Source organism: Equus asinus, chromosome 10 (genome assembly GCF_041296235.1).
Source record: "Equus asinus isolate D_3611 breed Donkey chromosome 10, EquAss-T2T_v2, whole genome shotgun sequence".
NCBI lineage: Eukaryota > Metazoa > Chordata > Mammalia > Perissodactyla > Equidae > Equus > Equus asinus.
Genome location: NC_091799.1, coordinates 32,379,784 through 32,404,105, shown reverse-complemented (window position 1 = coordinate 32,404,105; position 24,322 = coordinate 32,379,784). Strand labels below are relative to the sequence as shown.

Sequence of the window (24,322 nt, the reverse complement as noted above, 5' to 3'; positions counted from 1 at the left end):
ATTACCTTAAAAATCTACATACCATATTAAAGAATGTTAACGTATTTCTTAAAAGCATGGACTTACTGAAAGAATTTAAAAGCCTTCACTGAACATCCAGCTTCTGTAAAAAGGTTCTTCAGGTCATCCACGGTGACAGAAGGGCTGTGAAAACATTACAGAGAGTCAACTATCTTGGCCCCAATTCTCAAATGAAGCAAAGATTCAACTGTCAATTCAACGGACAAATGCAATAGTCAAATCTCCAGAGTATCTTACATTTCAAAGAAAATAAAGCTATGCAATTAAGGCATGATTTGGATGTTCAAGGTTGACACATATGTGTCCTCAAACAATGGAATTTTGTCTCAAATCTTCTGCATAAAATGCAGGCAGGTATATAAAGAAGAGGACTTTTCTATGTTCTTTTAGAGGGATTACTAGCCATACCACTGGCTTTAGTAATTAACTCCAGTACTTTCAAAGCTACTCCCCTAGTTCTGACTTGTCTGCTAAAGTCCAGAGTTCTACACTTTCAACTGCTTTCAGAGTAATTATGAATATGCGTATGTGATAGCCAGGCTCTAAGATGGCCCCCAATTACCCCTGCCTCCTAGGATCCATGCCCTCGGATATGCCCCTCCCATAATGAATAGGGATGTCAGGTTACCCTCCGTAACCTTTAGGGTATTGCAGAAATGACATGTGTGACTTCCCAGACTGAGAGATACTGCAGTTCCCACCCTGAATCACTAGCTTTGTACGAAACTAGCTGCTATTTCATGAGGACGCTCAAGCAACCCTATGGAGAGGTCCTTGTGGCAAGGAACTGGGGCCTCCTGTCAAGAACAAGGCACATGAGTGAGCCACTTTGGAAGTGATCTTCTGGCACCAGTTAAGCCTTCAGATGCAACCTTATGAAGCACTCTCAGCCAAAACCACCCAGCGAAGCCACTTCTGGATTCCTGACTCACAGGAATGGTATGAGATAATGAACATTTACTATTGTGTTAAGCTGTTAAGTTCGGGGGTGATCTGTTATGCAATACAAGATAACTAATACAGTGGTTTATCACAAGAGAGTTAACTGACTAAAAGTAGACTCTTCCTCATCACAGGATACAACAATAATGGCTCTGCAGGGAGACAGATCTGAGCTCACATCCCATTTCTCATTCGCTTGGTATGTTACATTGAGTAAGTCACTTAACCTGGGCCTCTCAGTGTCATGATGAAATGAAACTAATGACCTTACTTCAAAGGCTATTACGAATAAACTGACAGAAAGAAAGTAGAGTAGTGGTTACTAGGGGCTGGAAATAGAGGGAAATCAAGAGTTACTGATTTAACGGGTACAGAGCTTCAGTTTGGGATGATGACAAGATCTGCGGGCTGGGCCCATGGCCCAGTGGTTAAGTTTGCACGCTCCGCTTTGGCGGCCCAGGGTTTCACCGGTTCAGATCCCGGCTGCGGACATGGCACCGCTCATCAAAGCCATGCTGAGGTGGCGTCCCACAGCACAACCAGCAGCACTCACAACCAGAATATACAACTATGTACTGGGGGCCTTTGGGGAGAAGAAGAAGGGAACAAAATGGATGGATCTGGCCCATGGGCTGTAGTTTGTTGATCCTTGAGGTAGAAGATGACTAAAGAAGAAGTCTGCTACAACACTGGTTAATACAGGTGGTCACAAGAAAATAATTTTTAGCTTTTAAGTAATCAACATGCATATGGCTTTGCAGCTTATAGATTAATGGAGAATTCATTTTTAACAAATTCTTAGATATACAAATCATTTGACTTTGCTCTCTTGGTTACTTGAGTCTTTACTTCTCTGCAAAGGGATGAACAAGTATGTACTGATGTAACATTTCTGCATTAACTTATTTGTATGCCCTTTTATAACCTGAAAGGCAACTAGTTGCTAATTCTCTGTTTGGAGAGAAAATTTTAAAATATTGCTATCTTTTACTTTTGGAGTATATGACTGGAGATATAACCTTCTTAAGACATGATGGCAAATAAATCACCTCACAAAAAATTAGTGAATAGGACAACTGCTATGTTAGAATAATTTCAGAGTTTCTACCTCTGCCAAACAAAATATTGTAGATTATTAATCATCTAAATGAATAATAACTAATTAGGTACATACGGGATGTTGGAAAGATGCAGAGTGGCTGATGGTGGGAAAATGTTCTGGAAGTTTTTAGAGCCAGGCTTTTTAAAGCGATGCAATGGACTATTGCTAAAATCCTTAGTGAGACCTTGGTCCTCCTGTCCCTCTCGAGGAAGCTGAACAGCTTGATGTTTGGACAGTGTAGCGCGAAGCACTTTCCCGTAAAGTCTCTGACCACTGAGGTGGTTCATTGCTGATGCACAGGAAGAAAATAAGGACAGTTTGAGTATTAAGATACAGTCTCTGTAACACTTGTATAAATTATCATAAATTCTTCTTATTCGTTATTTAAAAATATACTGTCAGTTTGAGGGTTAAAATGGTTTTAAATCCAAAAATGCTTACATATGGAAATGTACTAAATTGACTTTGTTTTACTATAATAAAAGAATAGCAATCAAACAAAAAATGACTATCTTCCTAGCAGAGTGCTGGCAACTTAGCAAGTGCTCAGGAAATGTGTTGAATAAATAAGTTTAATCTCAAGCAAAGAATTTTTTACAAAAAAGTCTGAGTAATAAGATGTCAACGTCCACTATATAACAATGAACAGTGAGGCGATGGGACGACATTTTCTTGCACCATCATTATGAAGTGTGCCCAAACTTTTAAGCCATTCAAATTAAGTTCTAGAGAACTTAATTTGGAAACAAACGAACGAAATAAAATGAAATAAACTAAGTCATATTTATTAGTCTAAACTTAATGGAAAAATGCCAAAATCAACCTCGAAACAACAATAATATATTCAAGTATATAAACGAACTTCAGACTTCAAAGAGTAATAAATATTTTTCAATCTTAAAATATAAGCAGGTCCAAATAATAATGAAGACATTAGCATAAAGAGGTACTCTTCAGTAAAATTATATTGCTACCAGCTGTAAGTTAATTTTATAGGAAAATTCAGACTTAAAAGGGGCAGGTTATCAGGACTATGATTACTTATCAGTACCCAGCTGAGCTTGATTTGCATCTGCCATCTGAACCAAGGCATTTTCTTTCTTATTAAACATAATCTTCACTCGATGTACATCACCATATACTCCTAATTAAAAAGACAAAACAGTTTTTAATGCCTGACTGTGTAATGTTTAATTAATTTTACTAAAACATTTAAAGAAGGCTTTTCTCATATTATATTTTATATATTCCCTGAGCACTTTCATACATACGCTCCTAAGTTTGTATCTCTCCTATGTTCCACATCTATTAATCTACTCACCCTTTTTCTCTTGGATGTCCCATAAACACATCAAATTTAGTATGTCCCAAACTGATTCATCTCCCCTTTCTCCCCACTTCCAATGTTGACTAACTCTGTTGATAAATATTACCATCATCCACAGATCTGCTCCAGTGAGACACCTGGGAGTCATCTTTTGGCTTCTCCCTATCCTTCAAACTCTTACATCCAATCAATCGCTGGCACCCATTGATTCTAGGGCCTAAACGCCCCTCACTTTCGTCCACTTCTTCCGTTCCTCACTACTATCAAAGCCATCATTGCCACTTCACCTCTGGCCTATCATAAGAGCCTCCTAACTGATCTCATCACACCCGATTTCTCTGTACTGGAGCTTCCCAAAGTGGGCTCCACATTTCAAAGGACAGGCAAAGAGATTCATTGGGGTGTGGGGGGAAAATAACCAAACTCTTATTGATACTGATTTGTCTATATAAACCAATAGGACAACTAAGTTTTTACTATATAGATGAAATTACAGGCAGATGCTTCTACAATATGAAGGGCATTCTCTCACTTTTTTCATTCCATCTATGAAAATATATTGCAGTTTATGTATTAGAGGGTATCGCCAATATTATAAAAATAAGACCCTTAAATAGTAGCATCATTACCATACTTTGCTATGTGATGACAGAATGACTACAAGAATCTTCAAGGCATACAAAGGAGTGCTGGTTATCCTGTGGGCAAGCATCTAAGAAGAAGTGAACTTAGAGATGAGCGTACTTTTAAAATTTAAAACAAAAAGACAAGTATTCCAAATTAGCTGTCCTTCTCAGAAATGATATGTGGCTGAAATAGATATTCTTTAAAAGATAACACATACAATTTTTTTTCAAGTTGAGGGTGACAATTTTTTAATGAACGAGAAATTAACTACTTTTAGAAAGAAATGTCCTTTGGCTATTAAAGAGACATGAAAATGAATCATTAACACATAATTTTGTTTCTGAAAATTACATAAACGCACCATGAATAAAAACTTTTACAGTAATGGCAAATGAGCATGAGGGATCTCTGTGGGGAGATGAAAGTGTTCTAAAATTGGACTGTGGTAATGGCTGGACAACTCTGTAAATTTACTAAAACTCATTGAGTTGCATACTAGAGGAGATGAATTGTATGGTTATAAAATTATACCTCAAAAACTGCTAAAAAAAATAAACTCTATTACCCACTAAAAAAATTTGAAACGATTTTCTGTTCTATTAAAAATTCTTTCAAATGAAGAGTACCAGTGAGTTTTAATCCCATTTGCTAATAAAACTATTCTAATGCAACAGTTTTCAAGATCAACTAATTTACGAGGAGGAAAAATGGAACTTTTCTAGGTAAAGTACAACAAAAATTAGTGAATTAGACTGGAAAATTGGTATCATAATTAATTAGGTACAGTGACAATGAAACTTCCATTTATATCACGTATCTTTTTCAGTTATGACAACCATGAAAATCAAGTACTAAAATAAGAGTGAATTTAGAATCAGACTTTGGAATAATGAATCAAAATGAAAAAGATTTTTGAAAATAATGAAGCATATTAAATCATATTTATCACTGAATATTAACAGTTTTTTTTGGTGAGGAAGATTTGCTCTGAGCTAACATCCATTGCCAATCTTCCTCTTTATTTTCCTGAGGAAGATTAGCCCTGAGCTAACATCTGTCCCAATCTTCCTCTCTTTTGTATATGGGCTGCCACCAAAGCATGGCTTGACAAGTGAGTGGTGTAGGTCTCTGCCTGGGAACTGAACTTGTGAACCCAGGCCACCAAAGCAGAGCATGCCAGACTTAACTACTACGCCATGGGGCTGGCCCAATATTGATAGGTTTTACAAAAAAAGTTTCATCATTAATAAAAATCTTTAAAATATTAAGTATTGCTTATTTCATTGCTCTTACATTTCTGTTTGTACATAGTATACTACACATAATGAGTATAGTAAAAGATGGATGAAATTTATGAATAATTATTCATACATAAATTAGGAGTACATGCTCAATTTTTTTTTAAACTGAGAGAGGAACACTATTAGAAAGTTTGGAGACTTTTCTAAAAACCTGAATCTCATTATGCCTCTCTCCTGCTTAAAACTATTCAGTGGTTTCTCCCTGTTCTTAGGTCAAAAACCAAGCTCGTTAATTTAGTTTTCAAAGCTCTTCCTGACTTCGCCCCATCCACCTGTCCAGCTTCAACTCCCTTACACTCTCCATCAGGCTTCCTTCACTTCCGAGCTCCAGGAGCTCTCTCTCTCACTGCTAGTATCTGTAAAAGGACATCCCCCTCCCCACCTTTTACCTGGTTATCACTTGCTCATTCTTCACAAGTCAACTTAACCATCAATTCTATTGGTAACTATCATTTCTATCTTTGATTCCCTCAGCTAGGTTAGGCCTCCCAGCTATATGCTCCCATTACAATCTCTAGTTCTGTTTTTATAAAACTTTATTGTAGTTGTAATTACTTACTAAGTCTTATCTGCTACTCTATCTTCAGTGTCGAACACACTACTTGGCACATAGAATCAATAAATATTAGTGAATGATGAAATGTGTTCAATCCACATCACAGATAATATTAAAAAAGCAAAAAAGTACTTACCAAATAGGATAAAAAGCCCATGCGGTGTGACAAGCTGTTTGAAAAGGATAATGCAAGATATAAGCACCTAATTTAAGTAAAAATTTAAAACAAGTTTACTTGTGATAATGACAGCTGACTTTGTTTAAAGCATTGATTCTATACGCTTCTTCTATATATACTAGGGATGAATTTTAATAAAAATCCTTAAAACAAAACGTAACATTTCATTTGAATACAACCGTAGGTCAGAAGTTACTATACCTCCTCCTGAAAGATTATTTACATATAATACTTTTCAACTCACATCAGGATTGAGATTGGTGACAAGTAGAACAGAATTTCCTGGTATACCACTAGCCCCAGGAATGGCCATCCTTCCAGTGACAGCAGAGGAGGTGATTGCGAGAGGACCGAGAGCTCCAGGAACAGTTTGGACTGATAAACCTTTTTAAAACATCAAAAGCATTTCATATTCTTGTTATCTGGATAAGTTATATCTTGATATAACTTAAGTAAACAAATGAAGACAAAAACAAAAATATAGAAGAAAATGTGTCAAAGTACCATAAAGATATCAAAGGCTAGTTTTCTGCCTGTCTGTCTGAAAAACAGGTTCCTTATCCTTTAACATTATCACACTCAGTACTCTATTATTTATATAGTACTTTGAAGAGCAACTGAATTCACTGGTTGTAAAAGCCATTAGGCTCTTTGGAGGGTCTATCAAGTACTAGCACTCCCTCTGTTTCTTGAAATAGACATATTCCAGCACATTTCTATAAAGGTGACATAATTTTCATATTGAAAATCAGATATAGTAAAAAAAAAAAAAGTCCTTCAGCAGAGGTCAAATATGCATGCTAAGTAGTACTGCATGTTCTAAAATTGGACTGTGGTAATGGCTGCGCAATTCTGTACATTTACTAAAAAATCACTGAGTTGTTTACCTAAAACAGGTGACTTGTATACATGCAGAACGCATGACGTTCTGAATGGGAAAAGTGTTTGTAACCTTGTGAAGTGCTATGTAAACATTATTGCCATCAACCATATAGATTTACAGAATTCAGAATTCTTTTGTAACAAGAATTCTCAGAGCTCTCTACTCCTCTAGATATTCCAGAACAACCGAAAATTCTATAATACTGAAATATTGACATTATACACTATACTTAAAACAGCACACTTTCTCACAAGGTCCCACTATTTGTTTTCAGCTTAAAAATTATCTAAAGTAAAATCTCTAGTTTATGTAAAATGAACCAGTTCCTTAATTTATTGATTCTTTAAGATCAAAATTCCTTATTACAGATGGAGCCTGGCCTCTTTACCACAAATTATGTAATAAAATTGCAATAGAGTAGACACTCAGATTATTCTGCCCAACAATCTAAAAAGGTTATTACTACCATCATCCTGCTGAATTTTAAAACTGCACAGACCACCTTCTCAGGCTAGATACTTTCCCAAGAAATCTATACTCGCTAGTCCTTCAAATGACCTCTTCCTACGCCCCTCCACCCAACCCTGCAACTTCTGAATAAATAGGTCTCCTATATACTGCCGACAGAACACCTTAGCTATGCTCTAGGGTGTATACGTGTGCATTATACATACCCCTCTACTAGACCTTAAAAGTCTTATCAACTCAGGAGCCTTCTTTACACAATTTTTCTTTCTTAACTTCTACTACAGTGTTTTATACAGAGTGTGTCAAAAAGAAATATCTAAATATCGAAAATGAGGGAAACCATACATCACTATTTCCAAATGTATATCAATTAAACTTTTGAAGCTTAATTAGATTAAGCTTCAAATACATAAACAAAACGTATAATGCCTTGATTTTAATGGAATAGGTAGAGAATTCATGCAATTAAACATAGGTTAAGTCTTAAAACTAGCAAAAACCTCAAACTTAAACCTCAACCTTCTTACCACTCCATCCTTTTTAGTTAACTTCAACCTCTCCATTGACGAGAGAGTGGCTAAAATTCCCAGAATTAGAAAGGTAGGGTAGAAAGATTATTGCCAGAAAACAGGTATGTCGCAATTGAGTTATATCCATGAATCAGCTGGAAGCTGGAAATGTAACACGCAGACTAGGTTCAACACTCCAGGCTCCTGACCACCAGCCTCAGTGCTTGCTTTAGGCACCAGAGATAAAAACATAAAGTAACATTTTTCTTCTCCTTAAGTCATGACCAAATTCATTTTGTTTACTATCTGGCAAAGAGTGAGAGAGCCATTATCAAAGTACTAACCAACTGCTATTTCTTAATTACCTCTATTAGCGAAAGAAAAAAATGTATACATCGCCTGAAATAAACAGCACGCCTACCCTCTATAGTTATATTCTTAATCCATTAATGGCAAAAAAAAAAAAAAGGATTTACAAAAAAGCTGAATACTAAATGTTTATTAATTCAAATATTTACTGACTGCATAATATGTATTAAATGCCATCAAGGACACAAAAATAAATAAGACACAGGTCTGTTCAACATGTAATTGATACACCTATCAGGAAAGACAGAAGCAGCCCATACATTTTATATAATAACTGAAAAGGCAAACCTAGGATTATTTAATATAGTCAACATACAGTTATCTGGCAAGTACAGCGGCAAAGTACAAATGATGTAGAACATATAATGGAATTTTGGGGTTCAGAATGGAACCTAAGAGAATTATCTGTAAATACAAGAAAGCTGTGCATCACACAATGAGCCACTTTTATGATGGAGAGACATAATGCTGTTATTGTAAATGCTCCAAATATGCTAACATTTTTCATCTTAAGTTCCTAGAAAATACAGAACATCATTAAAAAATCATTTCAAATTCAACTTTTTAAAAGAGTCACCTGTACCTTGAGGAAATCCAATGGCTGGGGCAAATCCAGCAGCCCCTGCATATGGTGAGGAAATTATACCGGGTGCACCTAATGGGGAAGAGAAGCTAAAATAAATATACTACCTTCTATAAATGTTAGCAAAGCAATACAGAATGGTTCTTGGAGGGTGTATTACTGATAAGGAGATTCTGTTATGGAGGAAAGATTTGTTCAACAGGCAATCCTTCGTGTATAAGTAAAGAGCCTCTGCCACTGCCAGAGGCTAACTCCTTTCAACTGGGTTTAAGAGCACAGCTTAGCTGTTATTTGGTTTTGAGTTATTAGTTTATTTAGTTTTAGTTTATCTAGTTTTGTTACCGAGGTTGAGATTCTTGCCCTTATTTAGAGCATTGTTTCTATGTGAAAAGCAACAAATACTTATTACATTGCAGTGTACCTATGGGGTACTGACAAGAAGAAACACGAAATAAAAATCCTTGGCTCTGAGAGGCTCAGAAACTAAAAGTATGAATTATAGGAGATTCATATCTTGAGCGTCTAGTGGTTTAAACACAAATATAAGGCAAGTAGTCTAACACGAAGGGATCACAGAGGATTCACTGTGATTGATGGGAGAAGGTTTCTGACGAGGTAAAACTTGAGCTACACATTACGTAACTGAAAAGCACAGGCTTAGTGTGTACCAGATGCTAAACAAATGCTGGTATTCTTCCTGTTCCTTTCAGAAGCCTGGTGATTGTGGCCCATCAACAAAAACAGAAGTTACGTCCACTGGAGGAGTCGGTACAAGCAGGAAAACATTTTAGTTCTGGAAACTGTGAAGGTTGAGTGATGGTAAGACATTCAAATGGAAATGCCCACAGGTGGAAATGAGGGGGCAAACTCAGAATAACTTTTTTTTTTTTTGAGGAAGGTTAGCCCTGAGCTAACTACTGCCAATCCTCCTCTTTTTGCTGAGGAAGACTGGCCCTGAGCTAACATCCATGCCCATCTTCCTCTACTTTATATGTGGGACGCCTACCACAGCATGGCTTGCCAAGCGGTGCCATGTCCACACCCGGGATTCAAACTGGTGAACCCCGGGCCACTGAAGCAAGAATGCGCGCACTTAACCACTGCGCCACTGGGCCGGCCCCAGAATAACTATTTTAAGACACATCTTTGTAAATCACCTATGTAGAAATAAATGTGAAAGTCATGAAAATGAGAGCTCCAATAAAAAGGGTACAAGACAAGAAATGAAGAGAGCTAAAAACAGAACCTGGGAGAATCAGTACACTTAAGTGGTAGAGGAAGAGGAACATTCTAAAGGAAAGAGAACAGCCTTAGAAAAAACAAAAACAAGTGAATTACATAGTCCCTCAGGATCTAGAAGAACAGAGCTTGGGGGAGGGGGGTTCAACAGAAGTCAAAAATAATGAGAAATGTAAAAGGTAAAGAATAGTTTTAGAGCAATAGCGAGATGTTAGATTTAAGAGTCAAAGGGAGGTGTTCTTTTTTTTAATGATAGTGTAATGAGCATATTTATAGGAAGAAGCATGCAGGCTGGATTTTCCAAAGGAGGTAAAAGCTCATTCCCTTCATTAAAGAGAATTATTTACCAGTATTTGTTAAATAGGCAGCTGTGAATTATTAAAATAATTCAAGACAATATAGTCATTAAGAGACTTCAGGGATAGAGCTAGCAGAGCTAGCTTGAAATAGAAAATAAATGAAGATACAAAAAATGAGAATTACTGATAAAATAAGAAGGGAAAGGGGCTGGCCTGGTGGCACAGTGGTTAAGTTCACATGCTCCACCTCAGCAGCCCAGGGTTTGCATGCTGGGGTCCAGGGCATGGACCTACACACTGCTCATCAAGCCATGCTGTGGTGGTGTCCCACATATAAAATAGAGGAGGACTGGCAACAGATGTTAGCTCAGGGGCAATCCTCCTCACCAAAAAAAAAAAAAAAAAAAAAGAAAAAGAAAGAAAGAGAAATATATTTCTTGTAAGCACATTATGAGCCAAACATCCTTCTAGTGCTGAGGAAGCACTGAACAAAGCAGACAAGAATCTCTATCCTTGCTAAACTTACAGTCAAGTAGGCTCTAGATCATAGGTAAAATAATTTATTTTCAAAACAGACATAACTATATTTAAGGAACAAAAGAAGACTTAATTACTGTTGCCAAGTATTCACTTGTCTCTCTTTTTTTTAAAGATTTTATTTTTCCTTTTTCTCCCCAAAGCCCCCCAGTACATAGTTGTATATTCTTAGTTGTGGCACGTGGGACGCTGCCTCAGTGTGGCTTGATGAGCGGCGCCATGTCTGCACCCAGAATCCAAACCCACGAAACCCTGGGCCGCCAAAGCGGAGCGTGTGAACTTAACCACTCGGCCACAAGGCCGGCCCCTCACTTGCCTCTTCCATGTATCTCTGATGGGTCATGTGACTCGCAGTGCCTCCTATGGGAGGAGCGTATGTTTCTATGCAATTCCCACTACATTCAGTTACGTGAGAGGAATACACACATGGCAGGTACCACCTCTATACAGAAGCTTTAAGAGGCATTGTAGGTTTACACAAGCTCTCTTATTTTTTACTTTCTGCCACAAGAACGCCCTGTCTCAAATGGAGTGACGCCTTCAGCCTAGGTCCTCAATCACAGACATGTGAAGGAGGGTTGCAAAAGCTGATTCACAGCTGCCTAAAGGTCAGTCACGTGTGAGAAATAAATGTTTACTCCTGCAAACCACTGAGATTTAGGGGAAGGGCAAAGGAGGTTCTTTTTAAACACACAAAGAGATTAATACAGATGGCTATGGTGGGGGAGGGGTGAGGGAGAAGACTAGCACTAGGTTTTAGAGAAATGAAAAATTTTGAGATAACTATCAAAGAACATTAAACAGTGATAAACGAAAGAATTGGCAAACAATTACCATGGGCCAAATTTTAAATAATGGTTTCCAAGCAAAATACAATTAATAAGAACATTTGTTAAAATGTTACAAAAGAATCATTTATAAAGTTTTCACAAATCTATACTCCTCAAGTAAGCAGAAACAGAAACATTTTAGCAAAGTAACCTGTTAGAAGGTTAGTATCTTTATGAAAAGATTATACAAACCTCTAAGGAAAAGGTTTAAAATTTGAATGACTAAGAATAGGTATTTTACATTTGGAGAATGTACCACCACAATAGCAATTAAGGCAATATAAATTAATAGATAACATTTTTACCTATGAAATCAGTTTATCAGTGTTATTTATAACAGCAAAACTGCAAATAAGCTTAATGTCCAAATTGGAGAAGGATTAAATAAATTATGAGTCAGATAAAAGAGAGAGACATTTAAAATATCGCCAACAGCATGTACTATGAAAAGACAGCACAATTATGATTTTTAAAAATGTGGGTACAGTAGCAGACTGAATAATACAGACCAATGTTACTGCAGAAAATGCGGAGCGAAAGAGTAAAACGATCTTTAAAAACCTAATGGCTGACAAAATGATATTAGGCCAAAAACCTAACCCTGTGAAACTGACCTTTGGTTTTGTCAGCCTCACGGGGTAGGAGACACGATGCAAATTCCAAGGTTAGCCCAAGGAAGGACGTCAACAGGAGACCCTCATGGCAGTAATCTAGAATTGTAAACCTAAAATAATCCACCCCATTTACACTCCTCCTACACTCACAAGACAGCAAGGAAAGTTGGCCGGCCTTCATGCCTAGCAGAAAAGGGGCTAAAAAGTTCCTGAAAAGTTCTAACCAAAAGCAAGCTGACATGCAAATTTGCAGCCAAAATTCACACCTCTTAGCAGTCCAAAGGAAAATTAATAAAGTTGTGGACTTAGATTGAAATGGTCTCAAACATAGAGCCTTTTATGTCACAGACTAACAAATTCTCTCTGGAGGAACATACAACCTTGACCCTAAGCCTCAAAGAACTCTCACAATTAATCCTCTTAAGTAAAATGAATAACTCAGGCAAAAGAAAAAAGAGAAGTAATATCTAATTGCAGAAAGACAACTGCAAATATTTCACATGCTGGAATTATCAGATGAAGACTTAAACAGTATGTTTAAAGGAATAAAAGACATGCCAAAATACCCGGAGGGCAGGAGACACTTAAAAACAAAAGAACCAAATAAAATTCCTAGACAAATTTAACAACAGAGTAGACAAAAATGAAGACACCATTAGTGAAATGAAAGTTAGTCCCTAAGGAATTATTCAGAATGCAGCTCAGAGAGAGAGAGAAACAGAAAATATAAAAGAAAGTTTGACAGACTCAGAACACAGTAAGAATATGTAACAGGTCTAATCAAAGTTCCAGAAAGTAAGAAAAGAAACAGTGGGAAGAGGAAATATGACAAGATAATATTTAGAAACAATACAAGACAACAATCCACCAAATCAAGAAGCCTAATGAGCTCTACTCAGAATAAGTCCTTTAATAGACACATCACACTGAAACTATCAAAGAAACTATCAAAGGATATCAAAGATGAAGACAATGTCTAAAAAATAGCCAGAGAGAAAAGAGCTGAAGTTTAGTTGACAGTTGACTTTCTAAGAACAGTGAAAATCAGAATATCATAAAATGATGTAATATACTGAAAGAAAAATACCTGTCAACCTAGACTTCTATACGAAGCAAAAATATCTTTCAAAATTGACCAAAAAAAAAAAAAAGACATTTTGGACAAATAAAAACTTCAAATACGTTACCACAGACTTCCTTAAGTGAATGCTAAAAGATGTCCTTCAGGAAAAAGGTAAGTGATCCCAGATGGCATATCTGAGTTGCAAGAAGGAATGAAAAGACCAAAGAGTCATATATGATTTAATGTGAATTAATAGTGACGGTATAAAACAATACTAACACACTGCCAGGTTAAAGTTTAAAAAAATTTAAATAATATCATGAGTTAGGAGGAGGTAAAAGGAGTTAAAGTGTCCTGAAGTTATTGTATTATGCAAGGAAAGGGTACAGTACCATTAAATTTATATTTTGGTAAAATAAATACAGAAGTTAAAAATCCTAGATGAAAAAAAAAATCCTCGATGAGGGGCTTGCCCCGTGGCCAAGTGGTTAAGTTCGAGCGCTCTGCTTTGGGGGCCAGGGTCTCACTGGTTTGGATCCCGAGCGCGGACATGGCCCTGCTCATCGGGTCATGTTGGGGTGGAATTCCATATAGCACAGCCAGAGGCACTCACAACTGGAATATGCAGCTGTGTGCCAGGGGGCCTTAGGGGAGAAGAAGAAGAAGAAAAAAAAAATCCTAGATGAAAATACAAAACAGTGTTAAACTTCAAAAACAGTAGTAGGAAAAACAGAATAATAAACATTAATTCAACAAATATTTTTTGAGTGCCTATTTTGTGCCAGGCACAAAAATCAGTAAACTAAATAGAAAAAAAACCCTACCCTGGTGAATCTTAATTCTAAGTGATAAAAACAGAATAAAAAATAAACACAGTAATTAAGTTAATAAGGTAAGAAAGTGATAAGCACTATAAAAACAACAGAAAGACTCAGGAGTACCGAGGGAGGGCTGGTCAGGGTAGGTCAAAGAAGGCAGCATGAGCAAAATTTGAGGGTCTCTGGGAGAAAAGCACTCCAGGCAGAGGGAATGACCAGTAGAACTATCCAGAGGTGGGAATATACTTAACATGTTTTGAAACAGGAGAGATGTCAGTTTGGTACGCAGAAAGAGCAATGGGGGAGCATCGAAGGAGATACATATGTCAAAAAAGTAAAACTGGAGTAGACGGTATAGGGCCTTGTAATCCAATTTAAGGATATGGGCATTTCCTCTGAAAGAAATGGGAATTTTTGGAGGGTCATCAGGATTTGACTGAAATGATGTCACTTATTTCTCTCTTCTTATTTACATACAATAAACTGTACACATAGAAAAGGTACTTATCTGAAGAGTCCTGATGTATATTTAAAACACGTGAAACCATCATCATAATCAAAATATTTCCATCACCTCAAAAATTTCCTTGTGTCCCTTTGTAATCTATCTCTCTCCAAATCCTGTCCCCGGGCCACCAGAAATCTGCTTTCTATCACTACAGATTACTATGCATTTTATGGAATTATATATAAACAGAACCACATAGTAGGTGCTCTTTTTGTTTGTTTGTTTGTTTTTTTTTGGAGGAAGATTAGCCCTCAGCTAACTACTGCCAGTCCTCCTCTGTTTGCTGAGGAAGCCTGGCTCTGAGCTAACATCCGTGCCCATCTTCCTCCAGTTTATACGTGGGACGCCTACCACAGCATGGCTGCCAAGCAATGCCATGTCCGCACCCGGGATCCGAACCAGCGAACCCCGGGCCGCCGAGAAGCGGAACGTGCGAACTTAACCGCTGCGCCACCGGGCCGGCCCCGAGTAGGTGGTCTTTTTTAATGTGGTTTTTTTCATTCATAATAATGTTTTGTCTGGCTTTTTTCATGTAGCATAACCCTGTTGTTCTTATCAACTTATTCCTTTTTGTTGCTGAAAAATATTTCATCACATCGATAAACTACATCTTGTTTATCCATTCACCTACAGAACATTTCTAGAATTTAGAATAGAATATTTCTAGATTTTGTCATTACAAATAAAATTACTATAAACATTTATTTATGTACAAGTATTTGTGGACACAAACTTTCATTTCTCTTGGGAAAATGACGGGGTAAAATAGCCAGGTCATATTGCAGGTGCTCATTAAAACTCTAAGAAACTGCCAAACTCTTTTCTAAAGTGGTTGGACCTAAATTTTACATTGCCGCCAACACACTATGCTAGAGAAAGATGTTCCACATCCTTGGTACAATAAGCTTTTTAAATTTTAGCTATTCTAATGGGCATGCAGTAAGATCTTAGTGATTTTCATTTCCATTTCTCTGATAACCAGAGATGCTGAGCATCTTTTCATGTGTTTATTGCCATTCATACACCATCTTTTGCCCATTTTCAAAACTGGCTTCTTTGTTTTCTTATTATGGAACTATACGAGTTCTTTATATAACCTGATATAATTAATTTGTCTGATACATGTGTTGCAAATATTTTTCTTCAAGTCTGTAGCTTGCCTTTTGGTTTTCTTTTCCTCTTCTTCTTCTTCTCCCCAAAGCCCCTCAGTACATGCTTGTATATTCTAGTTGTGGGTCCTTCCAGTTCTGCTAATGTGGGACGTGGCCTCAGCATGCCTTGATGAGAGGTGCTAGGTCTGCGCCCAGGATGCAAACAGGCGAAACCCTGGGCAGCTGAAGCAGAGTGCAGGAACTTAACCACTCAGCCACTGGGCCGGTCCCCTTGGTTTTCTTGCATAAATTTCCCTTTATGGTTTGTGCTTTTTTGTGTTCTAAGAAACCTTTGCATGTCCTCAGAGGTTACAAAGATTTTCTATGTTTTCTTCTACAAGTCTTATAGATTTAAATTTTACATATAGGTCTAAGATTCTTTTCAAGTCAATCTGTCAGTATGGTGTGAGATACGGATCAATGTTTTTTTTTCCCAATATAGATAGCCACCTGTACAAAAACTATGTGTTGAAAGATTTTTCTTTCCCTTTTGAATTTTTTTTTAAAGATTTTATTTTTCCTTTTTCTCCACAAAGCCCCCCAGTATGTAGTTATATATATATTTTAGTTGTGAGTCCTTCTAGTTGTGGTATGTGGGATGCTGCCTCAGCATGGCCTGATGAGTGGTGCCATGTCCACACCCAGGATTCGAACCAGTGAAACCCCAGGCGGTCAAAGCTTATCGCACGAACCTAACCACTCGACCACGGGGCTGACCCCTCCCTTTTGAATTTTACATTGGCAATTTTGTGGAAAACCAACTGACTACATAGGTATGGGTCTATTTCTAGACTCTCTATCCTGCTTTACTAATCAATATATCTATTCTTTCAACACTACAAACTGGCTTGATTATTTTCTTTTCCCATTTCTATACAAATTTTACAAGTTCAGTGCATCTTACTAAAGTAAGAAAAAGAAATTATTAAGAGTTTATCAAGATTGCTGAATATGAAATGAAGAAACAACAATGCATTTCTATATTAGCAACAGCTAGAAAACAAAGTAACAATGATAGCTAAAACTTACACTGTACCTTTCCCAGGAACCATTCTAAACTCTTCATTACATTAGCATATTTACGGTTCATCATAAGCCTACCAGTTAGGTACTATTTTTATGCTCATTTCACATATGAAGAAAGAAAAGAGCAGAGCAGTTCAGCAATTTGCCCAAGGTTTCACAGATCATAAATAAGAGGTCTAAAATGAGAATCTAAAAAGTATGGTTCTTAGGAATAAATCTAACAAAACATGCAAATCTTTACAGAGAAAAGTCTCTTTACTTTACTGAAAGTTTACTGAAAGATGTTAAGGAACATTCGAATGAATGGAGAGATGTACAGTGTTCAAAGACTGGAAGAGTCTACTGTAAGAGGGTCAATTATCTTCTAAGTGACTTATAAAGTCAACGTAATCCAATCAAAACCCCAGTAGCTTTATTTTTTTTTGAGGACTTGACAAGCTGACTCTAAAATTCATGTGTAAATGGTCAGGAATTGTCAAGATACTCTTGAAGAATAAGGTAAAAAGACTTCCTCTATCAGATAGTGAGACTTGTAGTAATGACGAAAGGAAAGACAAACAGACCAATGAACAACTCCCAGAAAACTATTTAAGCAAATATTAAGCTGAAGGTTAATGGTATATGTTAGCAATTCTGAAAATACCTTTTGTATATTATATAATTGAGCAAATAAGTAAAATTGAGGCTAATGAAAACTAGATTTCTCATTCCTGAAGAAGGGCGTTACAATATAAAAGGGTGCTGGATTAGAATTGGAGGTATCAGTTAAAACTTGTGGTTTTTTTAAAACAAAAACACAGAGAAATATATTTATGAAGTACATACATATATTTATCTTAGTCATGTCCATTTAAAGTGCTTAGAAACAATGATTCTCTATTAGCAATGAGCACATCTAACGCCTAGACATTGATTTCCAAACGTCATTTCCCACTAAAAGGAACCAGGATTCATTGGAGAAATGGCTGATTGCAGTGTTAAGGCAGGGAAGGTAAAAATCTGAAATTATCTTCTGCCAGAAAGAAGGGAGTGCTCAAACAATGATGGAGACATGGCAAAAGGCCACATAGGCCAAAGTGAAAGAGCTCCTACTGGCCAAATTTGGGATAGTTTGAACATAAAATGAAAAATGATAGTACAAAATTATAACCCATAGAATAAGAATCTACAAGTGCATACTGACACGAAAATATAAATAAATATAACGAGTAGCAAATAAGCCATAGAGATGTAATGCACAGTATAATATAGACAGTAATACACTACTACAATTATGTGATAAATATCACTTAATCAGCAAGTATATTACACTATATTAATGTATAAAGGTAACACATTGTACACCTTAAATTCACCCCATGTTATATGCCAAATTTATGCAAAATAAATGAAGGAAGGAAGGAAGTGGTGGTAAGAAAGAAGTCCTGCATAATAAAATCCCAGCTAATAAATGTAGAAAGCATGATGGTATTAGCAAATCACCAATACGGCAACCATCAGTTAACAATTTCGGACATGGATGCTAAAACTAAAGGATGAAAAGTGATAAGGAACAGTATATTCATATAGTCTCAATGTCGTTTCCCTACAAATAATTACAAAAAGAAAACCGTAACTTTCCTGGGAAGAAACTTGGTACAAGCCACTTTAATAACTGATCAAAGTTAATACCACCAGGAATAGGATAAACTGGCATCATGGGCCTCCTGATGTAATGAACTAAGAAAGACACATAATTTCAGGAAAAAAATTAGACACTCATACTGAGAGACATTCTATAAAATATCCAACCTGAACTCTTAAAAAATGCAAAGGTCATGAAACACAAAGAATGAGGAAATGTTCCAAATTAAAGGATTCTAAAGAGACATGACAGGGGCCAGCCCTGTGGCCGAGTGGTTTAGTTCACACGGCCCACTTCAGCAGCCCGGGGTTCACTGGCTTGGATCCTGGGCATGGACCTAGTACCGCTCATCAAGCCATGCTGTGGTGGCATCCCACACAGAGGAACTAGAAGAACCCACAACTGGGATATACAACTAGGTACTGGGGCTTTGGGGAGGGGAAAAATGGGAGACATGACAAATAAATTAGCCTGATACTGGTTTGGATCTTTACCAGAAAAAATTCCTGTATAGAGAATACGATTTTGCAACTGGCAAAATCTTAAAAAGGTCTATGGCGTAGATAATAGTATTGTATACATGTTAATTTCCTGATTTTGATAACTGAACTGTATTTACATAAGAATGTCCTTGTTCTTAGAAAATACATGATGAGTATTTAGAAGTAAAGGGGCATCATACCTGCAACTTACTCTTCAATGATTCAGGGGGGGAAAAAACTACCTACCAAACCCCCCTCCAACACACACACACACACAAAATCAGGAGATGATAAAGCAAATGGGACATGATATTAACAACTGGGGAATATGAATGAAGGATACAAGGAAATTCTTTGTACTACTCTTGTAACTTAAATTGTTTCAACAAAAATTTACTAAAATACCATGAACTTTAGAATATAAGTATATATCTTTATAATGTCAGGGTAATAAGATTTCTTATAACAAAACACAAAATATAAAGGAAATGACAAAGAAATTTGACTACATAAAAATACCACAAAGAGAATGAACCAATAAGCCAAAAATAGGAGAAACTATTTGCAACACACATAACCAAGAAAGGACTAGTGTCTGGGATATATAAAGAATTCCTACAAATAAACAAGAAAAAACAAGAAACCAAACACAAAAATAGGGAAAAGAGTGGAAGAGAAAATTCATAAGGGAGAATGACCAATACACAAATAAGTTCAACTCATCAGTACATCAGGAAAATTTCATAGCAGCATTGTTCAAACAGCCACAAACTAAAATAACCCAAATGTCTATCAACAGGAGAATGCATAAACAAACTGTGGTGTATTATACAAGAATCTGTATCTCACAGTACTGAGAATAAGCGATAGCTACATATATGGATGTGGATGAATCACAAGTCACACACACACACAAAATAAACAGCACGATTCCATTTACATAAAGTTCTAAATATAAGAGGAAAAGATTTTAAATTAGCACTTAGGGCTGCATAATGAGTGGTTAAAAAAACAAGCAAGACGCAGAAAAATAAAAGAACGATTATGATCAAATTTGAGACTATAGTTATCTTGGGGCTGGGAGAGTAGGAACACAATCAATGAGAGGATTACAAAGAGTGTTTCTTCAGTATGTGTATATATTTTATTTCTCAACCTGGGGGGTAATCACAAGGGTATTAAAAAATGTATTTACATATTCTATAAACTTTTCTATAAGTATAATATATATCACTAAAATCAGGGACTGAGTGTTTACAACTTATCCCTAAGAACTTTAAAAGGCAACTTGTACAGCCAGAAAGGTAAGAAAAAAGGCAGGAAACTGTGGTGTTTCAGAAGCCAAGAGAAAAAAGGAGGGAATAGTGAACTCTGTCAAATACTAGTGAGAGGCAGAGTAAACTTTCACAGGATATATAAAAAAGTATTATTCTTTGTTTGATGAATCACTTATCTTAGGATGTAGACATTACTTTGCAATGACTAAGGATTTACTAATACACTGAAAAAGGATGTTAATATTCTATTTCATATTCAGAAACCCAAATTCTTAATCATATTTTTAAAATGTTCTCCTCCCACAATGCAGAAGATTAATTATACCAGTAGTCTATATTCAATTACTGGGATAAGTGCAGTTCTGCATTTGATAGCCAAGTTTTAGCAAACTTGAGAGCCTTAATTTCCATCACTGTTATTGAAATGGTAATTTCAAAGACTTTTGGGTCTGCCAAATCAGACATATAAGTAGAGGCTGGCAACAAATATAAAACACAAAAATTTGGTCAGACCAAAACAGAAACTTTAAAAATTTTAGGAACATGAACTGAACAATTCACTTGACTTTTTCAGTTACAGACAACAAAAAGCTTTTATCTTAAAGTTACAAACTGTTTCCTAAGAAATTTTGGACAACCATTTGGCCAAAAATTCTTTTTTCTCAATGAAAATGGACTAAATACCACTTAGGGTCTCAATTAGCAATATTTTATGCTGTCATTTGGGAAAGGAAAACAATCACAAAGGGAAATAAAACTTCAATACTTCAAATAATAAACCACACTTTTGAGAACTGCAGAACCACAAAGTACATATGTTAACCTAACGATACACCAACTGGGTCCCCCACTGCTTCTTCCTTTACAGAAAGGTTCACTTTGAAAGTATAAATATATTGAGAACTAATTTTAAATAAAAAAGGAAGCGCTTCAATGTGACGTTTACAGAGACAATTCAGAAGGCTGTATTTTTATTAATGCAAAAATGCAACTTCACATAAGCTTATGGTAAAGATGGATGCTCTGATGTTTAAAAAACAAAGCAAAATAAAATATATCTTCTTCTTTGAATAAAGGAAGAACATACCACTAATTTAGGCCCTTGTTTTAAAATATTACTACTTAAAAAGGGAAAATTATTTCTCCCAAGAGCACTTATGCCAATGTTCTGTTGACTATAAACCAACATATTTAAACAAACGTTAATACGTAACACTATTAACTTGAAGCAAATGGTTGTACAGCTTATAAAGAACGAGTAATATTAATATTAGAAAATAAATTTGCGACTCAATTTCAGAAATTCACTTGTTTTGCCAACTAATAGAATCTACTAACATTGAGACTCTTGCTTTCCTTTAGAAATCCTGACAGAATCCAAGAAAAAGGCTAACTGACATATATGGATTAATAACTGAAACTTGCAACTTCAGAAAACTTGCTTCGTGACTCAAAACAGAACTACTCACCAAAAGCAGCAGCCATAGGCGGCTCAAGGGATGGCTGGCCATCACCAGTAGGAAGGTCTAAGCGGGTGAAGTCTCTGCTTTTGTCATTATTATATTTCACATTAAGGCTGGTGAGCTTGGAGAAGTCAATACGCAGAGTGCAGCATGCATTATAGATATTCTGGCCATCCAGAGCCTAAAGCATGTAAGAAAGGAACTCATGTTTTGCAAGACAACAACAATGATAAATCAAGTAGCCTCTACTTTGACACAGAGTAGCAATCAGGTGTAAAGCAGAGAGCACTGGACTAAAAGCCAAAGATCTGTTTATCTTCCACCTCTGTCACTAACTGTGTGAGCCTAAGAGAGAAAAAGAGAATCTCTAACTCAGTTTTTTCACCTGTAAAATAAGGATAATCTCTATCTTGTTAGTAGTAAAATCAAATGAAAGAGGAGAAATGCAAAAGCACGGAAGACTATTATACATTACCGTACACTGTACTAGCTGTTATTATGGTTATTTTGTCCATAGCAAATATTTAAAGATATTTTAATTTTACATTTCATCTTAATTCTTTTTAGTCTGGTTTATATAGGTTAAGATAAAGCCTTTATAAACGGTATTTGTCAGAACCACAATAGATGAAATATTATAGGCTACTTATTTTTTCTCTTGTAAATTTATTTTGAACATTGAATATCTGAATAATAGGCCAAGGAAAATTTGGAGTCAGTTCTGATACAAGACTAAAGATCAATAACCCCTCCCTTCACAATAATACCAGTTTACCAAAAGGATATTTGTAGCCACTTATGGCTTCAACGAATGCTCAAATTTATAAAAATAGATACCAGAAGCTAAAACACATAAAAATACAACCAAAAAATACACAAAAACCCCTGACTTATAGTAATAGTTATCGACAAGTATGCCATCATAAAGGTACAAAATCATACGCACAAGAAGAAGGTACAATAAATATAAAGGCTATCTTCCTAATCAAGAGCCAGACACTGTATGGCACACAAAAGTAATATAAACCTTAGTCCCTATCTTTGAAAAGAAATTAGAAATACATCAGATACCGATGCAAGACAGAATTAGGGTTAGGGAGAGATCTCAACAGGAGATGGGTCAAATATAACCAAATTGAAGGTGAAGTTCTAAAATCCTGTCAAAAGTCAAGCAACTCATGTACTAAAAAAAAAAAAGACACTGAATTGCCAGCAGCTTATTTCCTAAGATTTAATGTCTTCACCAATTCAGAGCTCAACAAGATTCAACACCGAATATGGGTGCAAAAATAGTGAAATCAATTAATCTTTAGCTGATTTAATAGAAGTAAATGAAGGCACAAGGGCAAGATAATTCTATTTTATTAGTCAGATTATGTCAGGAGTACTGTGCTCAACTCTAGACTTTAAATATGACAAACAGAAATGAGTCCCAGAGATTTGAGAAACGATAGGTGATTTGAAACCATTTCATACGGAGAAAGAAGTAATTTTTAGCTCACTATAATTACCATTTTGGCATAATGCGCATTCAGTGGGTCAGCATACTGAAGCAAGGCTTGAAACTGATTATTCTTTGTAAAGGTGATAATCTTCAAGACTGTGCCAAATTTAGAAAATATCTGGAAAAAAGTTCACATTAGGTCAAATCTAAGGAAAAAAATCAAGTTAGTGTTCCTTTGTAAATACAATTTGATTCATGAACCCCATTTTTAAATGAAAATAATTTCCTCTATTAAAACTATTGGTACCAAAATGACATAAATCAAGCCTAAGATGTTAATGTTTCAACATCCATGTGTGACTTAAAACTGCGCCTGACACACAATAAACACTCATATTTAACCTATTTTATAGCATGTCATAAACGGCAAAATGCTAACAGGAGGCTACAGCAAGAATTAATGCTGTAAGATAATGGTCTTACAAAGCATACGGATGGACGTAGAACACTCACACGGATCAACCACTTCACCTTGAGAATCAGCATTTACTTTTTAAGCATTTTTTTTTTAAAGATTGGCACCTGAGCTACCATCTGTCACCAGTCTTCTATTTCTTCTTCTTCTTCTTCTTCTCCCCAAAGCCCCCCAGCACATAGTTACATGTTTTAGTTGTGGGTCCTTCTAGTCCTACTATGTGGGACGCGGTCTCAGCATGGCTTCATGAGTGGTGCCATGACTGTGCCCAGGATCCAAACCGGCAAAACCCTGGGCCACTGAAGTGGAGTGCTTGAACTTAACCACTTGACAATGGGGCTGGCCTTCCTACTTTTTTGAGATTTTATAGACAGAGAAACCACAAAATTAGAGGCTGCTGTAGTAATTCATCAAATACGCACAGAGCATGGTTCTAGGCACTGGGAAATAAGCAGTGAACAAAACAGAGATTAGCCTAAGTCTCTGCTCTTATGAAGATGATAAACAAGCAAATAAATAACAAATGTTTGGTCATAAAAAAGTGCTATAAATAAAAATAAAGGAAAAGGATGAGAGTGAACCGCAATGCAAGTTGGGAAGGTACAA

General features: G+C 36.2%; 1 protein-coding gene across 13 annotated transcripts in view; it reads right to left on the bottom strand.

The window, feature by feature from the left end:
- PTBP3 (polypyrimidine tract binding protein 3) overlaps nucleotides 1-24,322 on the bottom strand; it is a 103,748-nt gene that overhangs the window by 5,171 nt on the left and 74,255 nt on the right. For all 13 annotated transcript variants that reach the window (XM_070518984.1, XM_070518994.1, XM_070518997.1 and 10 more), the window contains 8 exons: nucleotides 23,309-23,419; nucleotides 21,804-21,978; nucleotides 8,867-8,938; nucleotides 6,299-6,438; nucleotides 6,013-6,046; nucleotides 3,117-3,209; nucleotides 2,138-2,354; nucleotides 67-144 (listed from right to left, as the gene is read on the bottom strand). In XM_070518984.1, the coding sequence (XP_070375085.1) occupies nucleotides 67-144; nucleotides 2,138-2,354; nucleotides 3,117-3,209; nucleotides 6,013-6,046; nucleotides 6,299-6,438; nucleotides 8,867-8,938; nucleotides 21,804-21,978; nucleotides 23,309-23,419 (920 nt within the window). The remainder of the gene's footprint in view (nucleotides 1-66; nucleotides 145-2,137; nucleotides 2,355-3,116; nucleotides 3,210-6,012; nucleotides 6,047-6,298; nucleotides 6,439-8,866; nucleotides 8,939-21,803; nucleotides 21,979-23,308; nucleotides 23,420-24,322) is intronic.